At 39.7% G+C, this 22508-nt stretch overlaps 1 protein-coding gene across 2 annotated transcripts in view; it reads right to left on the minus strand.

The window, feature by feature from the left end:
• Positions 1–22508, minus strand: part of LOC126285344 (uncharacterized) — a 336600-nt gene that overhangs the window by 24166 nt on the left and 289926 nt on the right. For both annotated transcript variants that reach the window (XM_049984659.1, XM_049984660.1), the window contains 3 exons: positions 10435–10632; positions 10235–10305; positions 6322–6494 (listed from right to left, as the gene is read on the minus strand). In XM_049984659.1, the coding sequence (XP_049840616.1) occupies positions 6322–6494; positions 10235–10305; positions 10435–10632 (442 nt within the window). The remainder of the gene's footprint in view (positions 1–6321; positions 6495–10234; positions 10306–10434; positions 10633–22508) is intronic.

A 22508-nucleotide genomic window follows, 5' to 3' on the forward strand; every position in this document is an offset into this window, starting at 1 on the left:
GTGGTTCACAAATAACAGCTTGGTTTAAACGTTCAGATATTTAAACTTGTGTACTTCTCAAAATGCAAACTTAATAGTCTATGACTACAAAAGTAATTAGCCATAATTGCAATCACTGAATTTGTACAAATGCTGGGGGTATGAAATGATTTATGATTCACTGGCAGTTAGTGTGCAAAGGACATTGCTTATAAGTAACTTGGGCTTATCTTAAAGATTAATTATCAAGTCTGAGGGATCTCTACTACCAAATACTACAAAAACAGCATTTTAACATTCATAAAGAAAGGCAGCACAATAGGTCCCAAGGTTATGTGTCCAATGGGGCAGTATCACTGAAATGCTGAAGAACCTGAACTGGCAGAAAGGTGAAGACGGAAGTGAAATGTCACACGAAAGACCACTCACAAAGTTTCAGGAAGCAGTATTAAATGAGTAATCTGGGAATAAATCTTATCCCCTAAATATCATTCACATAAGAAGCAGGAAGACAAGATTCATAATAACAACACACGCAGAGGAAATAAAGCATTCATTCTTCCCAGACAAAAGGAATGGAAAGAAACTCCAAACACTTGGTACAGTGGAAAGCACACTCGACCAGAACTTCACAGTCACTTGCATAGAATGCCTGCAGATGCACAGAACAGAGACTTTGCATAATTGTATTAACTACAGTCTATCAGTATTCATAGTGCATTTGGCATTTCTCCATCAGATCTTTATCAGGGTTTTCAATCATTTGTCAATGCAATATGCAACACGAGTGTGTTGTTCACTCTGTCTCACAGTCTACAAACACGTGACCTTCCAGCATCAATGATAAACCGCAAGACGTGTTGCAGCAACAGAAGCTGATGGGTCGAACTGACACGTTACCCATATATAATTCTCACTATTAACACACAAGTGAGTTATCAGAAACTGGAGCAGTCATCACCCTGCACAGTTGCTAAATAAAAATGTCGTGTGACTAGGGCTGCCCGTCAGGTATTATAAAGTCATAAATGCAAAAAGGTGAGCCAAACTTTGATTCATCAAGGTAAAAATGGCCTCCATAAAACCATGCAACGAGGCAGTTACATAGTTTTTCTGAGATAAGAGAGTTTTCAGAATAAGAATAAAAAGATCCTACTAAACATTTGAAAATTAAAATCTCACTCCATACCAACATGGATTTTCAGCAGTAATTTAATACCATTCATTTTTATCGAATACATGTGAACATGTAATGTGATGCAAAAATTTTAACAAGTAACTGGATAGAACAGCACAATACTTGATAGAGACTCATTGGTACATATCTAATTTATGTAACTTCAGAAGTACGCCGTTTAATGCCAATACAAACACTTATAACATTATAATTTCTCCTAGCATTTTGAACAAAAGTTTCCTCCAGTAAAGAAGAACTGGTTGAGAGAGGCTAGAAAGGAGGATAGAAGTTACTCAGACACTAAATTATTGGATTAAGAAAGTTGAAAGTGGATAGAAAAATTAAATTTAGATAAAGGAAGGAGAAAACAGGGTGAAGAGAGAGAGAGAGAGAGAGAGAGAGAGAGAGAGAGAGAGAGAGAGAGAGAGAGAGAGAGAGAGAGAGAGAGGGGGGGGGGGGGGGGGGGGCTGAACAAACAAATAATAAAATAAGATCAACCTCAAACAAACTCCATACAGGGAACAAGGGTTGAGGGAAGGTAGGGGTGCAGTGTTCAGAGAAACTATTCCTGGTCTGGGAGAATTCAAATGGCCTGTATGGTACAGGCGCACACTGATATTACCTCTCCACAGTATTGTGTTCTTCACATCCCTATATCTTTTCTCCATTTTCTTCCTTTCTTTCTATTTTTTAATTGTCTTGCTCTTTTTGCCACTAATTTTCTCTTCGTTTGGTAACCCATGTCTGGTTCTTGCTCCATCACTTCTATCATCTCTGAATTGAAATTTGTACAGTGGTTATCAATGTATGGGAACAAGGAAAAAATCACTTTTATGGTCAAATTTGGGGTTTCCTTTTGTCGAATTCCATGCAATTTTTCTGCCAATTTCACTGCTATTTTTGAATTCACATCATACCTTATTATATAGGAAATGGACTGTCATTTTAAGTTTATACACGAACATCAGCCTCGACGAAAAAAGAAGGCAAAATGTAGTTTCAAAGTTCAATAACAATCAGGTACAGATATTGGTAAGCTGTCATCCTCAGGTTTAAAACATTTTTATACTGAAAAATGATAGTCTTGATATTTTGTAAAAGTCGCCATTATTGTTTTACCACTAAAAACTATAAATTTCACATTATTGTTTTCATGAAATTTTCCTGTCCCTATCAAGCAACTATATTTAACTTCCTCTGAAACCTTTTCCTTCATCTTTGCTTTGTTCTTGATCATAACACGAGTCCCTGATAATCTATTGCTCAAATGACCAGCCTCTCCCACTTTCTAGCAATCCGGTTCCTCTTTCCTTCCCGAAGTTGGAACATGTTGCTTCAACAGTAAACACCATTTTTTTTATTTTAACTGTTTCTATCAGAAGTTATCGGAGCTAGAACTCCTGAAGGTACATCACCCTTACTGATTTTTTAATAATTTTCCAAACTGAATTTATCTTTTGATACGGCTCAAATGTTTTTAATGCAATTTATTTTCATGTTTCTTACAAAAAAATGAGGTTCGAAACAGCAGAAAAGGTGTGCATAAGAAGCAGTGATAAGGGAAGGTAGAAAGAAAGACCATGTGGAATGATAAAGAGTAAGGGAGGAAGTGGCAATGAAAACCAAAGATGGTTTCAGAAGATAACAGTGGAATCAAGAAAAGGGTACACTGAGGAGGAGGAGGAGGAGGAGGTGACAAGAGTGGTAGCAGGATAGAAGAAGAAGAAGAAGAAGAAGAAGAAGAAGAAGAAGAAGAAATGGAAAGAAAAGTGGACAAAAATGATGGAAGAGAACAGTGAAAGGAGAAAAATTCCTCTATGAAATAATTAAGGCTAAGAAGAGATTGATGATAACATCAGGATGATCAACACAGAAGGTAAGGAAGCTCAGAATGTACAGGAAATCAACTGATATGTGGAAGGGATATTTTGAAAAGAAAAAAAGTTATTGAACTCTAACAGACATATGGAAGAAGAAAATGAGGAGCAAGGGAATGAAGATGATGTCAAAATGGAGCTAACCTGGACAGAAGTTCAGGAAGTGATACAGATCTCGAAAAGAGAAAAAGAACACCTGAACTGCTGGACGAAGCCAAGTATGGAGATTGTGAGAGCAGCTGGCATTGTTGGAGAGCTGTGGCCCTGTCAGATCATGAGAATGGTATGGAAAGAAAGGAGGACAGCTCAAGGACAGAAAAAGGAAATCATTAGTGTCAAATTTTAAGAAAGGTTACAGGAAACTACGTCAAATGTATAGGGAGTTACTTTAACATTTCATGCTGCGAAGTATTTGAGAAGATTGTAGAAAAGAAAGGTTTAAAGCTAGCAGAACAGAAAGCAACAATATGAGTTTAGACAAGGAAGGTCAACAGTGGATCTAACTTTTAGTGCAAGGTGGCTCCAAGAGAGGTGTTACAAATATGATAACGATTTAGTAATGGTGTTGCCGGACTGTAAGAAGACATAAGATAATGTGAAAAGAGGAGCTGAGAAACCTTAAAAAAAGGGAGATTCAAAAGCTGAGCTTGAGGAGAATAAAGGAAATTTATCATGGAAGTGAAGTTGTGTGAAAGGAGAAAAAGGAAGAGGAGGAGACAAGACAGACTGGTATGAACAGAAAAATGGGCTAAAACAAGGGAGAACTCTATCCCACTTACTTTCATCATTGCTATGCATGAGGTAATGAGAGGGACAGCTCTGCAAATAGGGAATGAAAACAAGCAAGCAACGACATTTGCAGATAATTTAATAGTGCGGGGACATTGAGAAGGACAGGCACAAGGAATGGTAAAAGTATGGTAGGAAGTGGGACAATATGGCTTGAAATTTAATGTAAATAAGTGTGAAGTGAGGGTGACAAAGATCAAAAGGTGAGTAGCAATGCATGTAAGGGTTAAGTAACCAAGAAAGTGGAAAATTTCAGGCTTGGGTAGAGTAACAGCAAATCATCAGAGGAACAATAATGAGGTAAGTGAAAAGGGGAGGTGAGCTATTGTTTCCTGCAGAATGTAGGAAGTCTTATCTGAAGTAAGGATGCACTGCCAAAAATAAGCGAAATTATACTAAGCGTACTGTGTTCCAGCACTCACATACACATCAGAAATGTGGGTGCCAAGAAAAGACAGATGAACAGGATATAGGTTTGCGAGATGAAATTCCAAAGAAACAGAATAAAACTTAGCAAACTTCATGGAGTAAGGAATGAGACAGTGGAAGAAAGAGTGAAAAAGAAGCCTATGCAAGAAGCCACAGATAAAACGAGATTAAGGCAGTAAGGGCATACTGCAAAATGGGAGTTGGCAGGATATCAAGACAGGCCCATGAAATGACAATGCAAGGAAGGGATCTAGATGAAGACCAAGAGATAGATGACGCATGGATGAAGTGAGGGAATGTGTGACAAAGGAAAGAGAAGACTGGACAGAGTGGGGAGAGAAACCTGGTGGGAGGATAGAAAGATTGAGAGGTTTGTGTTCTAAATATACCAAGCCAGGTGATGGGAACAGTTGAAGATGATGATGATGTATGACTTCTTACAAAAAGTATCATTGCGGAAGAGTAGGTAATCTCTAACTGAAATTAAAAATGTGTACTAGGTTTATTACAAATGAAAGGAAGTGCAAAATAAGAATATAACTTTTCTGGCACCATTACATTCAGCCACAATTTGTAATTCGTTCTTACTCATTGAACATATGGAGGTGCATGCACGCACATGCACACTCACAGACAGACATTTCTGGGCATTATGGACTTCCCGAGGAGAGCAGCCATATCATGTAGTCTGGATAGTGAGGGCTACAGAAAAGGTGATGGGAGGTGACGGGGAGGGATAGCAGGATAGGAAACAAGGAAGATGATGTAGTGCTAGTTTTTGTTCTTCGCTCATTTCATTTCAAATTGAACATTAATTTTATACAATTTAAACACTTTTTAATTATCTGTGATTTTCCATCTCTTGCAAAGTGAAAAGTATTAGTCCTAAATAAAAAGTGAACAAAACTTTCTTTTTCTGGGAAATTTAATTTAGTATTTGGGAACATTAATTCCAGAAGCGATGGATTTCGAGTTATCTAAGGAAAAATGAAAAGTGCCATTTAAATGCCACCCCAACCCCATGTTCATAGCATCACTGGGTCAGGATCTTCAGGGTGTTCTCTGTAGCACTTCCTCTTAGCACAGTACAAAAATTTGCAATTATATGAATCCCCCCCCATTTGACCCTCTCTGCTCTTTGTTTACTGTGCTAAGACAGCTGCTTCTACTGATCACATTTCTGCATTCTTAAAGCACAGCCCATAAATACTGACAGTCAAGATGCTTTATTAAGAAAGGCTAACAAAATGCACATCATATTCAACAATGTAGCTGTGCTAAGTAGAGAAAAAGGAATTCACGGATGTCAGTAAAAAGCTCATGCACAACTGCTAATTTTAACAGAATGATGCACTGGGGTAAGTACACCATCACCCATTATTCACTCAATTCAACCCTCTGATCATCAGCATTCCTAATGGTACAATTTTTTTTTTGTTTGAGCCATTTTTCAGATCAATGTAGTCATGAGTTCTATACATCATGTTCATGACAAACATACTGAAACAGTATGTTCAATTGTAAGAACAACTACACACAAATGCATTTAAAAACATAGACTGCCTGGCCATTCACAGATATGTTACAACTTACTCAAGAATTTACCTATGAAATGGAAGAGTTGTCAATGAGAAACAACTTTAAACTGTATTTGTTACTGCCACTAGATATTTCACTTCTATGTATCTACTGTCAAATAGTTTTATAATTATGTATTTCACTTCTTTCTGAGTTGAAAGAATACTGATAAGAGAACAGCGAATGCCAAATGAGCTGTTAACACGGCAACTGTGAATATTACTTTTACTCTACAACGGAAATGGTTAAATTAGGAAAAATACCATCAGAAAATTACAATTTAACATGTACAGGTGTGAACTCCACACACGATATACTCTGGACGTGACCTCCTAATAGATTACGAAATGAAAACAGTCACAATTTTGTAGCCACAGCAAGCTAACCTGTAACTTGCAATAAATCTTCCCTATCAATGTGCAAGACTATTTCACTACTACTTTTACTGGACTAGGATATAAAAGAAAGACAAAGAACAGTATGTTTGCTCACTTTCCACAACGTGGTAACGAGGAAGCATCTGCAGGAGGACGCAGTCTTCATCCCCCCAGTACTGGTGGGACTCCCGCCACTCGCTGCTGGCCGACAGGCAGAACTGCGTATCCTGCTCACCACGCACGAAAATCAGCGTCGGTCCTTTATAGCCCAGCACATGATGCATGAACCTGATGAAAAGGAGTTTGCTTCTTATATTTCCATACTGTTTCAAGAGCAACAATGACATCTTTTTCATATTTTATGGGATTTAAAATCATCCAAAATTCTACTTTCTGAGAGGTCATTCCTTTCTTTTGAAAAGCTTAAATAATACTATAGTATACCACAAAAAGAAGTATGATTACCATAAACATATTGCCAATCACAAAGCCAATAGGAGTGGAGCACACACTCAGCTAGGACCAAGGGAAGGAAATTGGTGTTGGTTACGAGTCATGTTAAGCGCTTCCCCCAACCCAGTCACTTATAACTGAGGTACATGTATTTAACATCCACCAAAATATTTGGCAGAAATTTCTTTGTTAAATAATACAGGTTCTAAGAGGTTCTCCTGCAAGTTTAGTTATTTATAAAGAAAAGTACATTAAACAAATGCAACCAATGACACCTCTGTTGCTTTCTTTCTGAAATTAGGAATGGCTGACCCAACTGCCAAGCAGGCTTCACTTATCACCACAAGGACATATGCTAAAAATATAGGTGGACAAACGTAGGCAACAACTGACATAAGCCTTGGGCTACACTGTGACCACATGTCGAAAGCCACTTTATGGTGGGTCTAGGAGAGTACTTTGTGTACCACTATCACTTCCCCCTCTTTTCTGTTCCAGTCACTAAAGGTCCGCGGAAAGACAGCTTGTTGGAAAACCTCCAGTGAGCTGAAATCTCTCCAACATTAATATCACAGTCATTTTTGCAATAGATATGTAGGAGGTGGCAAAACAGAGTGAGCACGAAAAATTTGATGCTTTCGAAAATTCACAGAAACAAAACACTACAATATATTAGTTTCTTCACACTTTGACCCGTTAGTAGCATTTGTGGAAGTTTTTTTTTTATGTATGGGCAAAAGTCATTTGTTGCACTTTGCGGGCCCCAGAGAGGGCTAGTTCAGAAAATGGCAAGTACAGCACAACAGAAGAGCTGGTGTGTTCTTCAGTTTCTAAAAGGGAATCAGTAACAGTAGCTCCAACAAGAATTTCTACCACACTTTCACCAAGCACCCCCTGGCATAGTTTCCATTTATGCCTGGTACAAACAGTTTGAGGCAAAGGGTTGCATTTGCGAAGACGAAAGTCATGGTTGGTCTTCTGTGCTTCCTAAATAAACCTGTAACAAAATGTATGGCTCTCCTTTGGGTATTTTCTATTTTCCCTATCAATCCAATCTGGTATGGATCCTAGACTGAAGAGCAACGTTGAAGTATAGGCTGAATGAGGACTTTTTAAGCTACCTCCTTCTGGATGTCAAGGGACATGACATCAACCTGGACACCAATATCTACTTTTCTATGGGTCTCAACGAGGAACAGAACAAGCTGGGTTTCACAGAGTTCTCCCCCACCCACCCCCCCAGAATCTATATGGATTCCTACAGTTTATTTTATATCCCATGCTCAGTGTCTTCTTTGTCATTTTGACTTTTGATTAACAACTTACAAGAGGAACTGCAGTACCATCTCCCTCACTGAAATAGTTTTGAAAAATTAGTTTTAACATTTTGGCCACAGTGCATCTGGACACACAACTTTAGTCCGCATTTGCTAATTTAATGTACGACAAACATTTTTTACGATTTTCTGTCAGAAAACTCTCAATTGTCACCTTCTGAACTAACGTAGACCTCAAGCTTCTCTACAGATCAGTCTGTACCCACAATCAGAGACAGGAGTAGGCATGACAATATTTGTGAAGTCCTGGCTGTGTGTTTTTCAAAGGCATCCACAAAAAAATCTAGATCAGAGTTAGTTGGCAGGGATTTGAACTTCAGTCCTGAATGCAATTCTAGTTTTTTTTTAACCACACCATAGCATTTTTTCACAGGGTATAAAATTCATTCATCAGATAATGACATTTTCTTTCAACATCTCACTACATAAGAACAATTGGGATACAAGTGCTGCCCCTCAATTTGAACGTTCAACAGCATATAAATTTTCAGTCTTTAAGAGAAATTTCAACTTTCAACAAGAAAAATTTGAAATAATAAATTACAGTCAACACCACCTCTCAGCAAATATTTAAACCTCAAAGTATCAGCCGAAGCTTTGTAATCAAGTATGGTTAGTTTTTTCAGCTGATTAAATCAGAAAGTTTAAGCCGTATATACTTTATTCATTTATTATCTTTACCCCCTTGTATTTTGGCCTAATTCAATTTGTGCTGTGCTGATACTAGAAAATATCATGTGGGGACACTCAACAGATAGGCGAATAAACAACATCCCATCCAGATTTGAATACATTTTGTTTTATTTCAAGGAAGAGCATTGCATGGAGGGAAGTCAAAGCTGATCTTAGCAACTATGGACACAACAGTACAAAAAGATTCAGTCAGTGATAGCAATAACTTCAACAAACACTAATTAAAATATTGTTCATTAGGCCAAACGACATTTCAATCAAAATGCTGTTTAAACCACCACTGACAAACAGGCAAAGAAAACTACAAACTGTGATTCACAATTAGTGTGTAACTACTAAATAGTGCTACAGACATTATCATTGCAACCCCTACTTACCACTATTGAAGTGTAAACACAATACTGTAAGCAATGCCAATAGGAGGCTTCTCAAGTGTTTCAATTCTTAAAAACAGATCCAGATTTTTTGAATACCATGCATCAATACTTACCTCCAAGGCAGGACATGTTTGATAGGAAAAAGGTACTTATCATAATAATGCTCAATGTGCATGCTTAATAAAAGTAAGTTAGGCACTACAACCAAAGTACTTGCAAATCCTTTACGCAAAGAAGCCATTAGTCAATGTGAATTTTATCTTCAAATATTTTCATTCACACAAATGCTTAGTCCAGTCACCGTCTGTCACACATTTGTTTTTGCAAGTAGGGAGAAAATAGCACAGTAGTCACACTGCTACAATGTTCATCTATTTAATTCACGGATGTAGAAAGATTAATGCCCTATACAGTTAGTGGCAATGAAAATACATGGCCAAAGGGACCACAAACAGACTATGATGCACAAGGTGACCACACCCACAGTCTAATACAATTCTAATGAGATAGGCAAGTCAAAAGAAAATGAAACAAATTTCTAAAATTACATGGAGATAGAATCACTGGCCCTTCTACATGAAAAATTTCAGTGCTACTGATAAATACAAAAGTAAAAGAAACTAGTCCTTCCTCTAGGAGGTAAAAGGGTTGGTCAGGGAAGGAACACACAATTCCAAAAGCTAGGAACAGATTACTTTTAAATGAGTCTGGTGGCAGTATATGAACTTTGGCTCCAGAAGGTAAGCTCTGGCCTAACATTCAGTCTCCTTGTAATTCTACATTCTGCTGAAGTGAATTCTCCTTTTTATGCAAAAAAAAAAAAAAAAAAAAAAAAAAAAAAAAAAAAAAAAAAAATTGTAACATTGAATACAGTGCAGACAAACAGATAGATAGATAGATAGATAGATAGAGGGAGAGGGAGAGGGGGAGAGAGAGAGAGAGAAAAGAAGAAGAATCCCTTTTCAGCTATGTTAATCTAACAAACAACTTGAAAAGCAAAGAAGCATACCAGCAACTAATGGTCTAAACAGCAAAGTTATAAACATACACAAATGAGCTCGAGAGAGAGAGAGAGAGAGAGAGAGAGAGAGAGAGAGAGAGAGAGAACTAATACAAGCATGAGACACACACCGTGGCAAACACTGTGTGAAGTGCTTTGTATTCTGACCTGTTGGCTCCAAGTCCATGTTGGCTGCTGTTGTACAGCAGGACCCAATGGGACGGACAGATACAGCCAAGCTACAAGAGAAACTCAACTTGAGATCTCACTAGGAAGAGCAGGTATATATTTTACTGTAGTATTTCCCAATGACAGCAGAGTCTGAAAATTCACACGCTTCCTTAAAGACAAGCTAAATGTTTCCTCACCATTTTGGCGATGAATTGCTGTGAAGAAAGGCCATTAGCGGACGAAGCGGGAGAGTGGTGAGGTGATGGGCGAGTGAATACTGCAGGCAATGTCAGTGACAACAGCCACACCTCTGACACTGGAAGCATTTCTTCTTCATCATCTTTAGGTGCAAAGCTTATTTCTCGTTCCAGCACTGGGGTACTCAAGTCCAGCTCCTGTACAGACAATAAATTAAAATCAATGAACCAGTCAAACAAATAAGAAAGCAATGGTAAAGCGTACAATTACAACTCCATGTTATGATTTAGTCACATTTAAAAAGAAAACAAAACTGAGCAAGGGGAGCACAAACAAAGCTCTTCAGAACTACGTCTAAAAACTAAAGCACCATACTACTGGATTCATTTTCTTAATGTGGTAACCAAGTGAAACGAGGAGAAATTTGTATACAGAGAACAAGGCTTCACTCGAGTCATTGGGTCCAAGTGGATGGGGTTGCAGCACTTATGCAGTGATGAGACTTTCACAGGGTAACATCTTAACTGCTTATTGTGTAAGTACAAATGGATCCACAGGATCTACCAGTAATCCCATTTAACTGTCCACCTATAAGGTGATGGCGTACACAACATAGGTACTTTCTCAGTCCACATTAACATTCATCACTTTCCATACGGCGAGGTTATGTAGTTGCCTTTATTGTCAACATTGACACGTGATTTTCAGTCAATTTGTAGACTGACAGTAATGTAGTGTCGACAAAGAAACCGTGACTCACCAGGTGACAATTTTCCAGTTTCTGACACCAAAGTTTCCCTGGTCACTCCAGTCAGTAATATTACTTTATGAGACTGGTTTCCATGCCACACAGAGAGGTTCCTGAGAAATTTTATGGCATTGTCTTCAGAATAGAAAAGCGAATATATATAGACAAAGAACACTTGCAGAAAAGGATTGAATAGTAGGCAATACAAGAAGACAGTCAGGTACTTCAAGAATGGATAATGAGAGGAAAGGCACCACGAAGAGACACCGTACCCACACAAATGCTGAAAGAGGGGAAAAGGGAAAAGAGATCCTAGAAAACAAGAGTAAAACCTAATCTGTTTAATTTGGAGGAGGGAAAGGATACCGGCAGAATGGAAACAGTATCACCTGCTCAGTAATTATGAAAGGTGACCCAATGAGATGCAGCAACTACAGAAGAATTACCTTACAATTTACAGCTTATAAGATTCTGAGCAGCTGAAGTGGCTAACACTATACATCAAGGAGGTACTTGGATTCCTACAAGCAGGGTTTAAAAAGGGAAAATCAACCACAGATCAGCTACATATAACAAGGCAGATGCCAGAGCTGGGAATTTCAGAGATCACTCACTGTCTTTTGTTGGCTTCCAAAAAGCATATGATAGTGTGTGCAGGAAAGCAATATGGTAAAAGCTGGATAGGGCACAGAAAACTAATAAACATAACTCAAATGTATACAAGAGACAACATGCCCAGTGAAAGTGAATGGAAAGATGTTGCAGAAGTTCAAAGCGAGGAATTGAAGTGCGACATGGAAAATGTCTGCCGACCCAACCCACCCCACCCCCCCCCCCCACCAACCACTTCCGTTTAATCCAGTTCCGGAAAGAGCAGTGAGAAAGGTAATAAGCCTGGAAGCAGGTAATAAGCCTGGAGGCAGGAATTCAATGGCATGGGGTGTTCAACACACTGGGCCTATGTGAATGATGATGAATTAATAGCACAGAATGAGCAAAATCTTGTTCAGATGGCAAGAGTGTTAATGGAAGAAGCAGTGAGAGCAGGCTTGAAAGTGAATATGTATAAGACCAAATACCTCATAGTGAGTAAGGAGAAAAAATTTTTCTGGGCCAGTACTCAGTGGAATGAATGGGATACACCATGAAATAATAGCAAGAATCCAAGCACAGGGAACATGTCAAGGTTTGTGCTCAGTAAGTTGCTTGAGTCCTAGTTTCTACTGAGATCCGCCAAGATTAGGATCTGCAAGACAGTAATACAACCTATTGTCCTCTAAGGGGCAGAGAGCAGGCTCCAACACAAAAGGTGGAAAGAAAACTTCTGAATTTGAGAATGTTGTCCTGAAACAGATTTTTAGACCAGTGAAGGATGGAGATGACTAGAAAACAACAAACAAATGTAAACTGAAGTAGTTGTAAAAATTGTTTGGCGTTAGGCTGTTATTAATTTGAGGAGACTGAAGTGGTATCGGAACATGATATGACAAGGAAGTCAGATAACTGGGCATGTGATGGAAGAAGACATCAGAGGCAACAGATCAAGGGAAGACCACAGCTGAGATGCACTGACAGGATCACAAAGGATACGAGTCCAACGGGAACAGCTGAAGAAGAATATGTGTTTCGAAGAAGATGGGGGAGGCTGATTGGCTTGGCCAAAGACTGACTGCAATTTGTGTGGTCTACCTAAACTGAAGTACATATTTCTGTATCTATATTCGAACTAGGCAAATGGCAGTTTAGGTCAGAACAAGGTCACCACTGCAACTTGTGAGAAATCTCGATACATGTTCGATTTGGAATTGAAGTGGTCAACACTTTGACCTCAATTCGCATGCACTGAAACCTGGTACCTTGGCCGTCTTATGTGAAGTCACAGACCGTTCAACAATAGGTCTAACAAAATTAACAGTACATACTACTCATTATTTCACCAAGACAATAAGACAGCTATTCTTCCAACATAAAAGTTAACTCTCAGTTACTCCTACAGCAGGTATCACATCCACGAGACTGCTTGCTACATCTAGAATTGAGGAAAATATAGACATGTGGGTAAAGTGTAGCTCTGTCAGTTTTTCTCTGATGCGTGTGTTCTTGAGGTCCACAGCACAATGTGTATGTTGAGATATCCCTGGATATGAGCCAACATTGTACCCCAGGGTAAGGTAGTTGTATGACTTGGCCAATAGGAGCTTATATCTTCAGGTACTAACTTCGTGGCTGCTACAAAAATCTGGGAACTGCAATCATACATTCACTTGCAAAAACAAATGACCAAAGCATCCTGGTGGATTAAAACTCTGTACTGGACCAGTACCTTTGCCTTTTTGCAGGCAAGTGCTCTACAGACAGCCATCCAAGCACAACCTGCCCATACCATTTTACTTCCACCAGCACCTCTTCTACATTCCAAACTCCAAGGACGTTCTCTTGCATACCTTGCATGACTACTACTCCCAAAGGAAAGGACACAGCCAGGAAAACAGCTTAGATACAGCCTATGGGGCAGTTTCCAGAACAAATTTTCACTCAGAAACAGTGTGCACTGATTTGAAACTTCCCAGCAGAATAAAACTGGCACAAGTAAAACTGCCAGGGCGAGTTGTGCTTGGGTATGTCATTCAGTAAAGAACTTATATGTGAAAGGTATAGGTCTGAGATCTTAACAACAACTTGATATTTTTTATGGTAGGAAGATTAATATGTAATGTGTAATTGTCGAATAGGCCAATTGTGACAGAAAGCAAGCCCAAACTGAGGAAGGAAATTGGTCCTACTCGTTATGGTGATTACCTTACACAATTTATGATAATTCCCGGAATTTTTACTTTCTTTTCCTCCATAAAGTACAGATGTTTTTAGTTTTCATAGCTCCAAAATCATTTTCAAAACAAAGACTTGCCGATATTAAATGTGTATCATGCTACACTGTTAATACTTCACCTCTTCCTGGTATCCATTATCATTGCAAGCAGCATGCAGCAAAAGAGAAAGAAATTAAATAATTGCCTTGTGACAAGAAACAACATTGCCCAAAAGCAGAATGACACATACAAAAATCATCACAGGAGAACCACTTGAACAGCAAAATTCACGCAGAGGGGAAAAAAATAACAATTAGTGAAAATTTTGAACACTGCAAAAGAGAACTTCAAATTATTCAGCTCATAAGTGTATAATTAAGTGATTAACAATGTCTAGGCAATCAAAAGTGGTTGCAGAATATTGTAGGTTTTAATTACTGACAACACAAAATATGTGCTTTGTTTGCCCCAAAGCGACATATGGTAACCTCATTGTGAAAAACTATACTAGATCAGATACCCAAAGAGGTAAAACACATTGCAAAGAAGAGAGACTAAGAGGAAACACTCAGACAAGGATTTTCTTTTTTTTTAAGAGAGAGAGAGAGAGAGAGAGAGAGAGAGAGAGAGAGAGAGAGAGAGAGAGAGAGAGAGAGATGTGTTACGGCTGTAAAATGATACAGTGAAAGAAAAATAAAATCATCTCAAAACGGAGAGAGATGTAAAAGTATTGCCAGTAGATCCAGATTAAGAAGGTTCCACCAATTCTACATCTGCTTTCACAGTGTATGAGCCACCTTACAATGCATGGGGGAGGGTATCTTGTATCACCTTCTGTAAATCTCTTTCCAGCTCCAATCACAAGTGGAGTGGAGGAAAAACGACTGTCTATGTGCTTCTGCATGAGCCTATCTTCTCTTCAGAGTCTTTAGGTGAGATGTATGACTATGGCAGTACAATTGTTCTGCAATCCATTACATAATATGGTGGTTCTCTAAACTTTGTCAATAGTATTTTGTGAAAAGAATGCCTTCTTCCCTCTAGTGATTCCTCATTTGAGATCACAAAACAGTTTCGTAACACTTGTGTCTTGCTCGAATGTACCGATAACAAATCTACCAGTACACCTCTAAATTGATGCAGTGTCTTCTTTAAAATGACCCAGTGGAAATCGCAATCACTTTAGCAGCGCTTGAGAATTAGTCGCAGTAGTGTTCTATATATGGTCTCCTTTGTAGAGGAGTTATACTTTCCTAGAATTCTTCCAATAAGCTGAAGTCGATCAATCGCAGCCGCTACAAAAGGCCTTATTAACGCGATCCATTTTATATTGTTTTGCAATGTCACATCACAATATTTAATCAACATGACTGTGTCAAGTAGCACACTACTAACACTATATTCTCCATCTACATTTATATGCTGTAAACCCCTCTGTGGTGCACAGTGGGAAGTACATTCTATATCACTGTCACTTCCTTTCTTTCCCATTCCGATCACGAATAATTAGCGTGAGGAACAGTTGCTGGTAAGCCTTCATGTGGGCTCAAACCTCTATTTTTATCTTCACAGTCTCTTCATGAGATATACAGAGAAGAAAGCAATACATTAGTTGACTCTTCTACGAACTTACACTCTCAGAACTTTAACCGTAAACCACACCACGATGCAGAATGTCTCTCTTGCAGCATCTGCCACTGCAGTTGGTTGATCACCTCTGAGACACTTGTGGTTACTAAATGAGCCTGCAACAAAACACACTACTCTCCTTTGGGTCTTCCCTATTTCCTTTATCATTTCTATCTGGTACAGATGCCAACCAATGATAAATATTCAAGTATTATCAAATGAAAGTTTTGTAAGCCATCTCGCTTTGTTGATGGATTCAATTTCCTGAAGATTCTTCCAATGGATCTCAGTGTGACACGTCTTTCCTGTGATTACATTTCTGTGGCCATTCCACTTTAAACTGTCCACACACATACTCCTAGATAATTTAAGGAAGTAACTTCCTCCAGTGACTGTTCTGCAACCACATAATCATCCAGTGAAGGGTCTTACTGTCTTATGTAGTATGTTACATTTCTTTATGTCGAGGTCAACTGCCACTAGCTGCACTAAGCACAGATCCTCTGGAAGTCTTCCTGCATTTTGCTACTCTTCTTGAAAACAGGGATGAGCTGTATCTTTTTCAAATCATCAGGAACACTTTGTTCCTCCAAAGACCTACAGTACAAGGGAGGCAGTCTTTCACGTGCTCTGTGCACAATTGTAGGTATCCAACAGTCGTTCCTCTCTAAAGTGATTTCAGCTGCTTTTTGTCCCATGGACACTTATTTCAATTTCAGCCAATTTTGTCATTTGTATGACAGTTTACAGGATGCACTACAGTGTGATTTTCCTCTGTGAAACAGTTTTGGAAAAAGACATTAATATTTCTACCTTTTCTGTTATCTATGTTTCAATGCCATCATGGTCACAGAACATCTGGACAAATGCCTCCAGTTGTTTATTTATTTAACCATAGGACCAAAACTTCTTAGGGCTTCCTGTCAAGTCACTAGAAAAAAATTTTACTTTTGAACTGCTCAACATTTCACACACAGCATTCCTTATGAGAATTTTGGCTTCGCAGTGAAGCTCTTTTTGCTCTCGTAGCAGCTTTCTAAGATGGCTGTCAAACCATGATGGATCTTTTCCACTCCTCACAACTTTGCTTGGCACACACCTGTCTAAAATGTATTGTACAATGCCTTGATCTTTGTCCACTGACACTAGATGTTGTTAGTGCTGGGGATGAAATTTTTGAATCGACCACCCACGCAATCTGAAATTGTCTTGTCCCTCTTGCTAAGCAGAAAGATCTTCCCATCTTACTTTGTATTCCTATTCACAGCCATATTAAGTGATAATGTAACGGATTCATGACTGCAGATTCCCTCTCCTACGCTAACTGTATCAGTAAGTTTAGGTCTATGTCCCCAGCAGATTTAAGATGTTACCGTCATGAGCTGGCTCTCTGATTAAGATAATTTCTGGATAAGGCATTGAAAACACTATTACACAATTCCCTGTCCCTGCTAGCAACCCAAAACACTGATCTCTCAAGCTATGGCTCGTAAGTTGAAGACTCCACCTAATCCCAAAAATGATCTAAAAGTTTACATGAAATGTTCTCCAAGTTTCCCCTCATCTGCTCCACCGTAACTCCTGAGGCAGGAGGCCTACAAAAGCATCCAATGATTATGTTTGATCAATCTTTTTAACACTTGTCTTCATCTAAATTCTTTTGCATTTGGAATCTCTCCTAATCTCACTACCATTGTGTTTTTTATGGGTATAAACAAGCCTCCACTACCAGCACTTGGCATATCTTTGCAATATGAATTCCAAACAAAATTTAGAATTTCATTCCTGCTGACATGTGGTTTCAGCCAACTTTCTGTCCCTAGTACTTATGTGGGAACTTTTCTGTTTACAGGAGAGATAGTTCCAAAATTAATGCTACCGTGTCTGGAATCAGAACACACCCTACTGGGCCTACGGACAGATTTCTCTATACCAAAAACCCACGTTTGCATCCCACAACTGCTCCCTAGTAATCGCTTCCTGCGTGTAGTGTTTACCTGGCCTATTAAGGGACCCTACAACTCTCCACCAGAACGTGGTGGACAAGAAATTTGCATCCAATACTATCGCAGATTCGTCAGAGGCTCTGGTTTAGACCTTACACTTTACTCCAAATTATAGGACCCCAATTGGTTCTGAGAATGATGATGTGAACCAACAACTCTGCTCCCACCCCAAAGGACAGTCTAAATACCTTCACCAAATCAGCTAGCCACCTGTGAGAATGGAGGATGGTCTCTGAACCCAGGCAGAACTGTGTTCAATTGCTGCCAGCAGAGCCACCTCCACATCTCAGATGAGACCTCGTGCCTTCTTTCCTGACCTGCCAGTAACTTTCCTGTGGCGTTCCATCAGCCACCTAACACTGGAGCTCCCAATGACAAGCAATCCCACCCTCTGCACTTGTCTGGACCTCTCAGGAAGGCTGGCCACAGTATCAAGAGGAGAGGCGTCCTGTGCTGCCTCAAATGTACTTTCAACAGCAGGCAATACCTCACACATTAAAAAAAAAAAAAAAAATGTTGTAACGAGATAGCAAAGTGGCTTTCCACCCAGAGATTTGTGATCCCTTCACTATTCATGAATTGCTGTTAGGTACCAGCCACAATGTGCAAAACTGAAGATGCAGTGGCAATGCTGTAGCCTCCTGAATAAGTAAAGCATTCATCTCAGATGCCCCAACACCAACTCCACCCAGTAGCTTGAAGCCTGTCAAACGATGACAACACCACTTCCAGTGGCCATTTTGCCCTGCATTCATACACAACAAGCATATCCATCATCGATTATGGTCTAAACTACAGGTAGTGAAATATTAACCCAAGTAATTGAACTCACATAACAATAACAATCCAACAATACGCAGACTCTTACAACTAAAACAGATAAATAATAACCTACTGTTCACTTCTATTAAACAATCTGTGTACAAACAATAAAGTGATGCTAACTCCACTCTGCTCTACTTAAATATTGTTTTTCCTACTCATATGATTTTAATTTACAAAATTTCACACTCAGAGAATGTGACATTCATCACAGCATACAAAATGCTGCAAAAGTCATCCTGTATCCTACTACAGTCACTCGAAGACGACATCTTCCCGTACACCACAGTGTCACCAGCTAACAGCCATAAATTGCTGGTCACTCTGACTGTTAGATAATTTATGTATACAGGGTGTTACAAAAAGGTACAGCCAAACTTTCAGGAAACATTCCTCTCACACAAATAAACAAAAGAGGTTATGTGGACATGTGACCGGAAATGCTTAATTTCCATGTTAAAGCTCATTTCAGTTTCGTCAGTATGTACTGTACTTCCTCAATTCACCGCCAGTTGGCCCAACTGAAGGAAGGTAATGTTGACTTCGGTGCTTGTGTTGATATGCGACTCATTGCTCTACAGTATTAGCATCGAGCACATCAGTACGTAGCATCAACAGGTTAGTGTTCATCACGAACGTGGTTTTGCAGTCAGTGCAATGTTACAAATGCGGAGTTGGCAGATGCCCATTTGATGTACGGATTAGCATGGGGCAATAGCCATGGCACGGTACGTTTGTATCGAGACAGGTGTCCTGACAGGAAGACGTTCGAAGCAATTGATCGGCATCTTATGGAGCACGGAACATTCCAGCCTATAACTCGTGACTGCGGAAGACCTAGAATGACGAGGACACCTGCAATGGACGAGGCAATTATTCATGAAGTTGATGATAACCTTAATGTCAGCATTAAAGAAGTTGCTGCTGTACAAGGTAAGGTTGACCACGTCACTGTGTGGAGAGTGCTACGGGAGAACCAGTTGTTTCCGTACCATGTACAGCGTGTGCAGGCACTATCAGCAGCTGATTGGCCTCCACGAGTACACTTCTGCAAATGGTTCATCCAACACTGTGTCAATCCTCATTTCAGTGAAAATGTTCTCTTTACGGATGAGGCTTCATTCCAACGTGATCAAATTGTAAATTTTCACGATCAACATGTGTGGGCTGACGAGAATCCGCACGCAACTGTGCAATCACGTCACCAACACAGATTTTCTGTGAACATCTGGGCAGGCATTGTTGGTGATGTCTCGATTGCGCCCCACGTTCTTCCACCTACGCTCCATGGAGCACGTTATCATGATTTCATACGGGATACTCAACCTGTGCTGCTAAAACATGTGACTTTACAAGTACGACACAACATGTGGTTCAGGCACGATGGAGCTCCTGCACCTTTCAGTCGAAGTGTTCTCCCGACTCTCAACAACAGATTCGGTGACTGATGGATTGGTAGAGGCGGACCAATTCCATGGCCTCCACGCTCTCCTGACCTCAACCATCTTGACTTTCATTTATGGGGGCATTCGAAAGCTCTTGTTTACTCAACACTGGTACCAAATGTAGAGACTCTTCGTGCTCGTATTGTGGACGGCTGTGATACAATACGCCGTTCTCCATGGCTGCATCAGCGCATCAGGGATTCCATGCGACGGAGGGTGGATGCATGCATCCTCGCTAACGGAGGTCATTTTGAACATTTCCTGTAACAAAGTGTTTGAAGTCACATGAGCTCTAACATGGAAAGTAAGCGTTTCCGGACACATGTCCATGTAACATCTTTTCTTTATTTGTGTGTGAGGAATGTTTCCTGAAAGTTTAGCCGTACCTTTTTGTAACACCCTGTATAGCTTGAGAACAAAAGCAGCCATGTCACACTTCCCTGTGGCACTCTCCAACATGAGACATCCAGAACAACTGGTTCTACACTGTCCCGTCACATTAATGTGAGTCAAAAGCCTGAATAACCATCTTTTGCAGCACAGACCACTGCGACATGTGCTGGAAGAGTGTCAATGCGATTCCAATTGGTCCCAACAGGGATGTGGAGCCATGCCAATTACAGTGCCATGGCCAGCTAGGCTAGGTTTCTTGGGCGAGGATCCACAGTGCAAGTAGCAGGATCGAGGTTGTCCCACAGATTCTGAACTGGGTTTAAATCCGGTGAGTTTAGTGGCCGGAGGAGTATGGTAAACTCACCCTTGTGATCTCTGAACAATGCACACAACAGAGCTGTGTGGCACACTGCACAGTCCTCCTGGTAGATGCCATCTTGGTGAGGGGAAACAAATAGATGCATACTTGTGTTGGTCCATTAAGCCTACCAGAATATCATCTAAGATTTAAGGAATGTCATGAAACTGTCCAATAGAACAAAAACGTGATTCTATCTGAAAAGGCTACCTGTCACCACTCACCAGTAGTTCAGTCAAGGCAATGGCTAGCAGACTTCAGCCGTTGTCACTAATAGTCATCAACCAGGGTGCGTGAACCAAGTGCCTGATGTGGAGGAGCATACACAGCAATGTTCACTGAAAGGTCACTGAGAAGACACTGTTGGTAGCCGCTTGGTTCATATGCGCAGTCAGTTGCTCATCTATTCGCCGGTACACATCCTTCAGACGACGTTCCGTTCATTCTTGTCCTCCGTGACCCACGATGCACCACAGTACTCAGCACTGGTTTTGGATAGTGCCCTTTTACTATGCATAGCACACTTAGGCATGGTGGCATGTGAACAGTTTACAAATTAAGCTGTTTTGGAAAGGTTTCCACCCTATACTTGGTCCAAAGGACAATGATCATGACATTCTGGATGTCACTTAAATCACTCACTCCCCGGACGACGACGACTGCACATCTACAAATGGTTATTGCATGTTGACGTCGAAACTAGGCAGTTTTACATTACTGTGACTGGACCATGCAACACTTATTTTTTGAGTGTCTATGAGATGAGACCATTTTTAGATGTTCATTTATTGGCAGTCATCAAAATTCAAAACAAAACAGCTGCATTCAACCAACATCATTTTACATCTGTTTATAGAAAGAGCAAAGAAAGTAACCACTGTATTCTTATAGATCTTACAATGGGCAATTTTGAATGAAACTCATTTCCTTTGAAATATTTTGCAGTTGCATCAATAAACACTGCAGCTTTTGCCATTGTAAAGGACCAAATGAAAGCAACAAAAATGCAAAAGAAGTATTTTCAACATTTATATTGCACATACTACTGAAATGTTGCTTGAATCACTGTTCATTAACCACTAAAGCACTGACCCATTAACTTCTGCAGCACTAATGATTAGGTATAGGTGCAGAAAAACAGACAATAGTTTTACACTGCCAATGCTTATTTGCTACAATAATTTGAAAATCTTATGCCCGCAATTTAACAATTATTTCAGAACATTAACACTTCCTAAAACAGCTCATATCAGGAACAGAATAACTGTTTCTTGACCAGAAAACTGCCAGTCATAATATTATACTTTTGAGAATATACTCTGTTGTATATTCTGTTGCCTCCCACAATCAGCCTTTCCCTCCCCCTGCTACACACACTGTCACAAGCTACAATCAGCAAAACTTACGGCACCTAACAAAGTGTGCTTGCCCTTGGTAATACCTTGCGAATTAAATGCAAAAGTTATGGCCACATATATAACCAGCTACAGTGGATGTTGACAGAAACACAATTGCTACAGAGGGATCTCTCAGACTGCCTTCACCACCACCACCACATATGACATCTTCATCACTTTCAGTTTTCTTCTCCCAGTTAGTATCGTGATCACTAAATACTAAAAAACAAGGCCATTATTACTGCCATCAAAATCTTCATCTGAGAATTTACCATTGCATTTTTGAATGCCTGCACAGAACTTCCTCACCACAGAGAAATGGTAACAACAAAAATGCAACACACAAAAACCATGGTACACCTGAAACACCTCTCAAGGCCCAAAAATAAGAAACAAATTGAAATGACAATGCCAGATTTTTGGCACGTGTAGCTTGCCATCCAGTAGAAAGGTACATATGAGCCT

This window comes from Schistocerca gregaria, chromosome 8 (genome assembly GCF_023897955.1).
Source record: "Schistocerca gregaria isolate iqSchGreg1 chromosome 8, iqSchGreg1.2, whole genome shotgun sequence".
Lineage (NCBI taxonomy): Eukaryota > Metazoa > Arthropoda > Insecta > Orthoptera > Acrididae > Schistocerca > Schistocerca gregaria.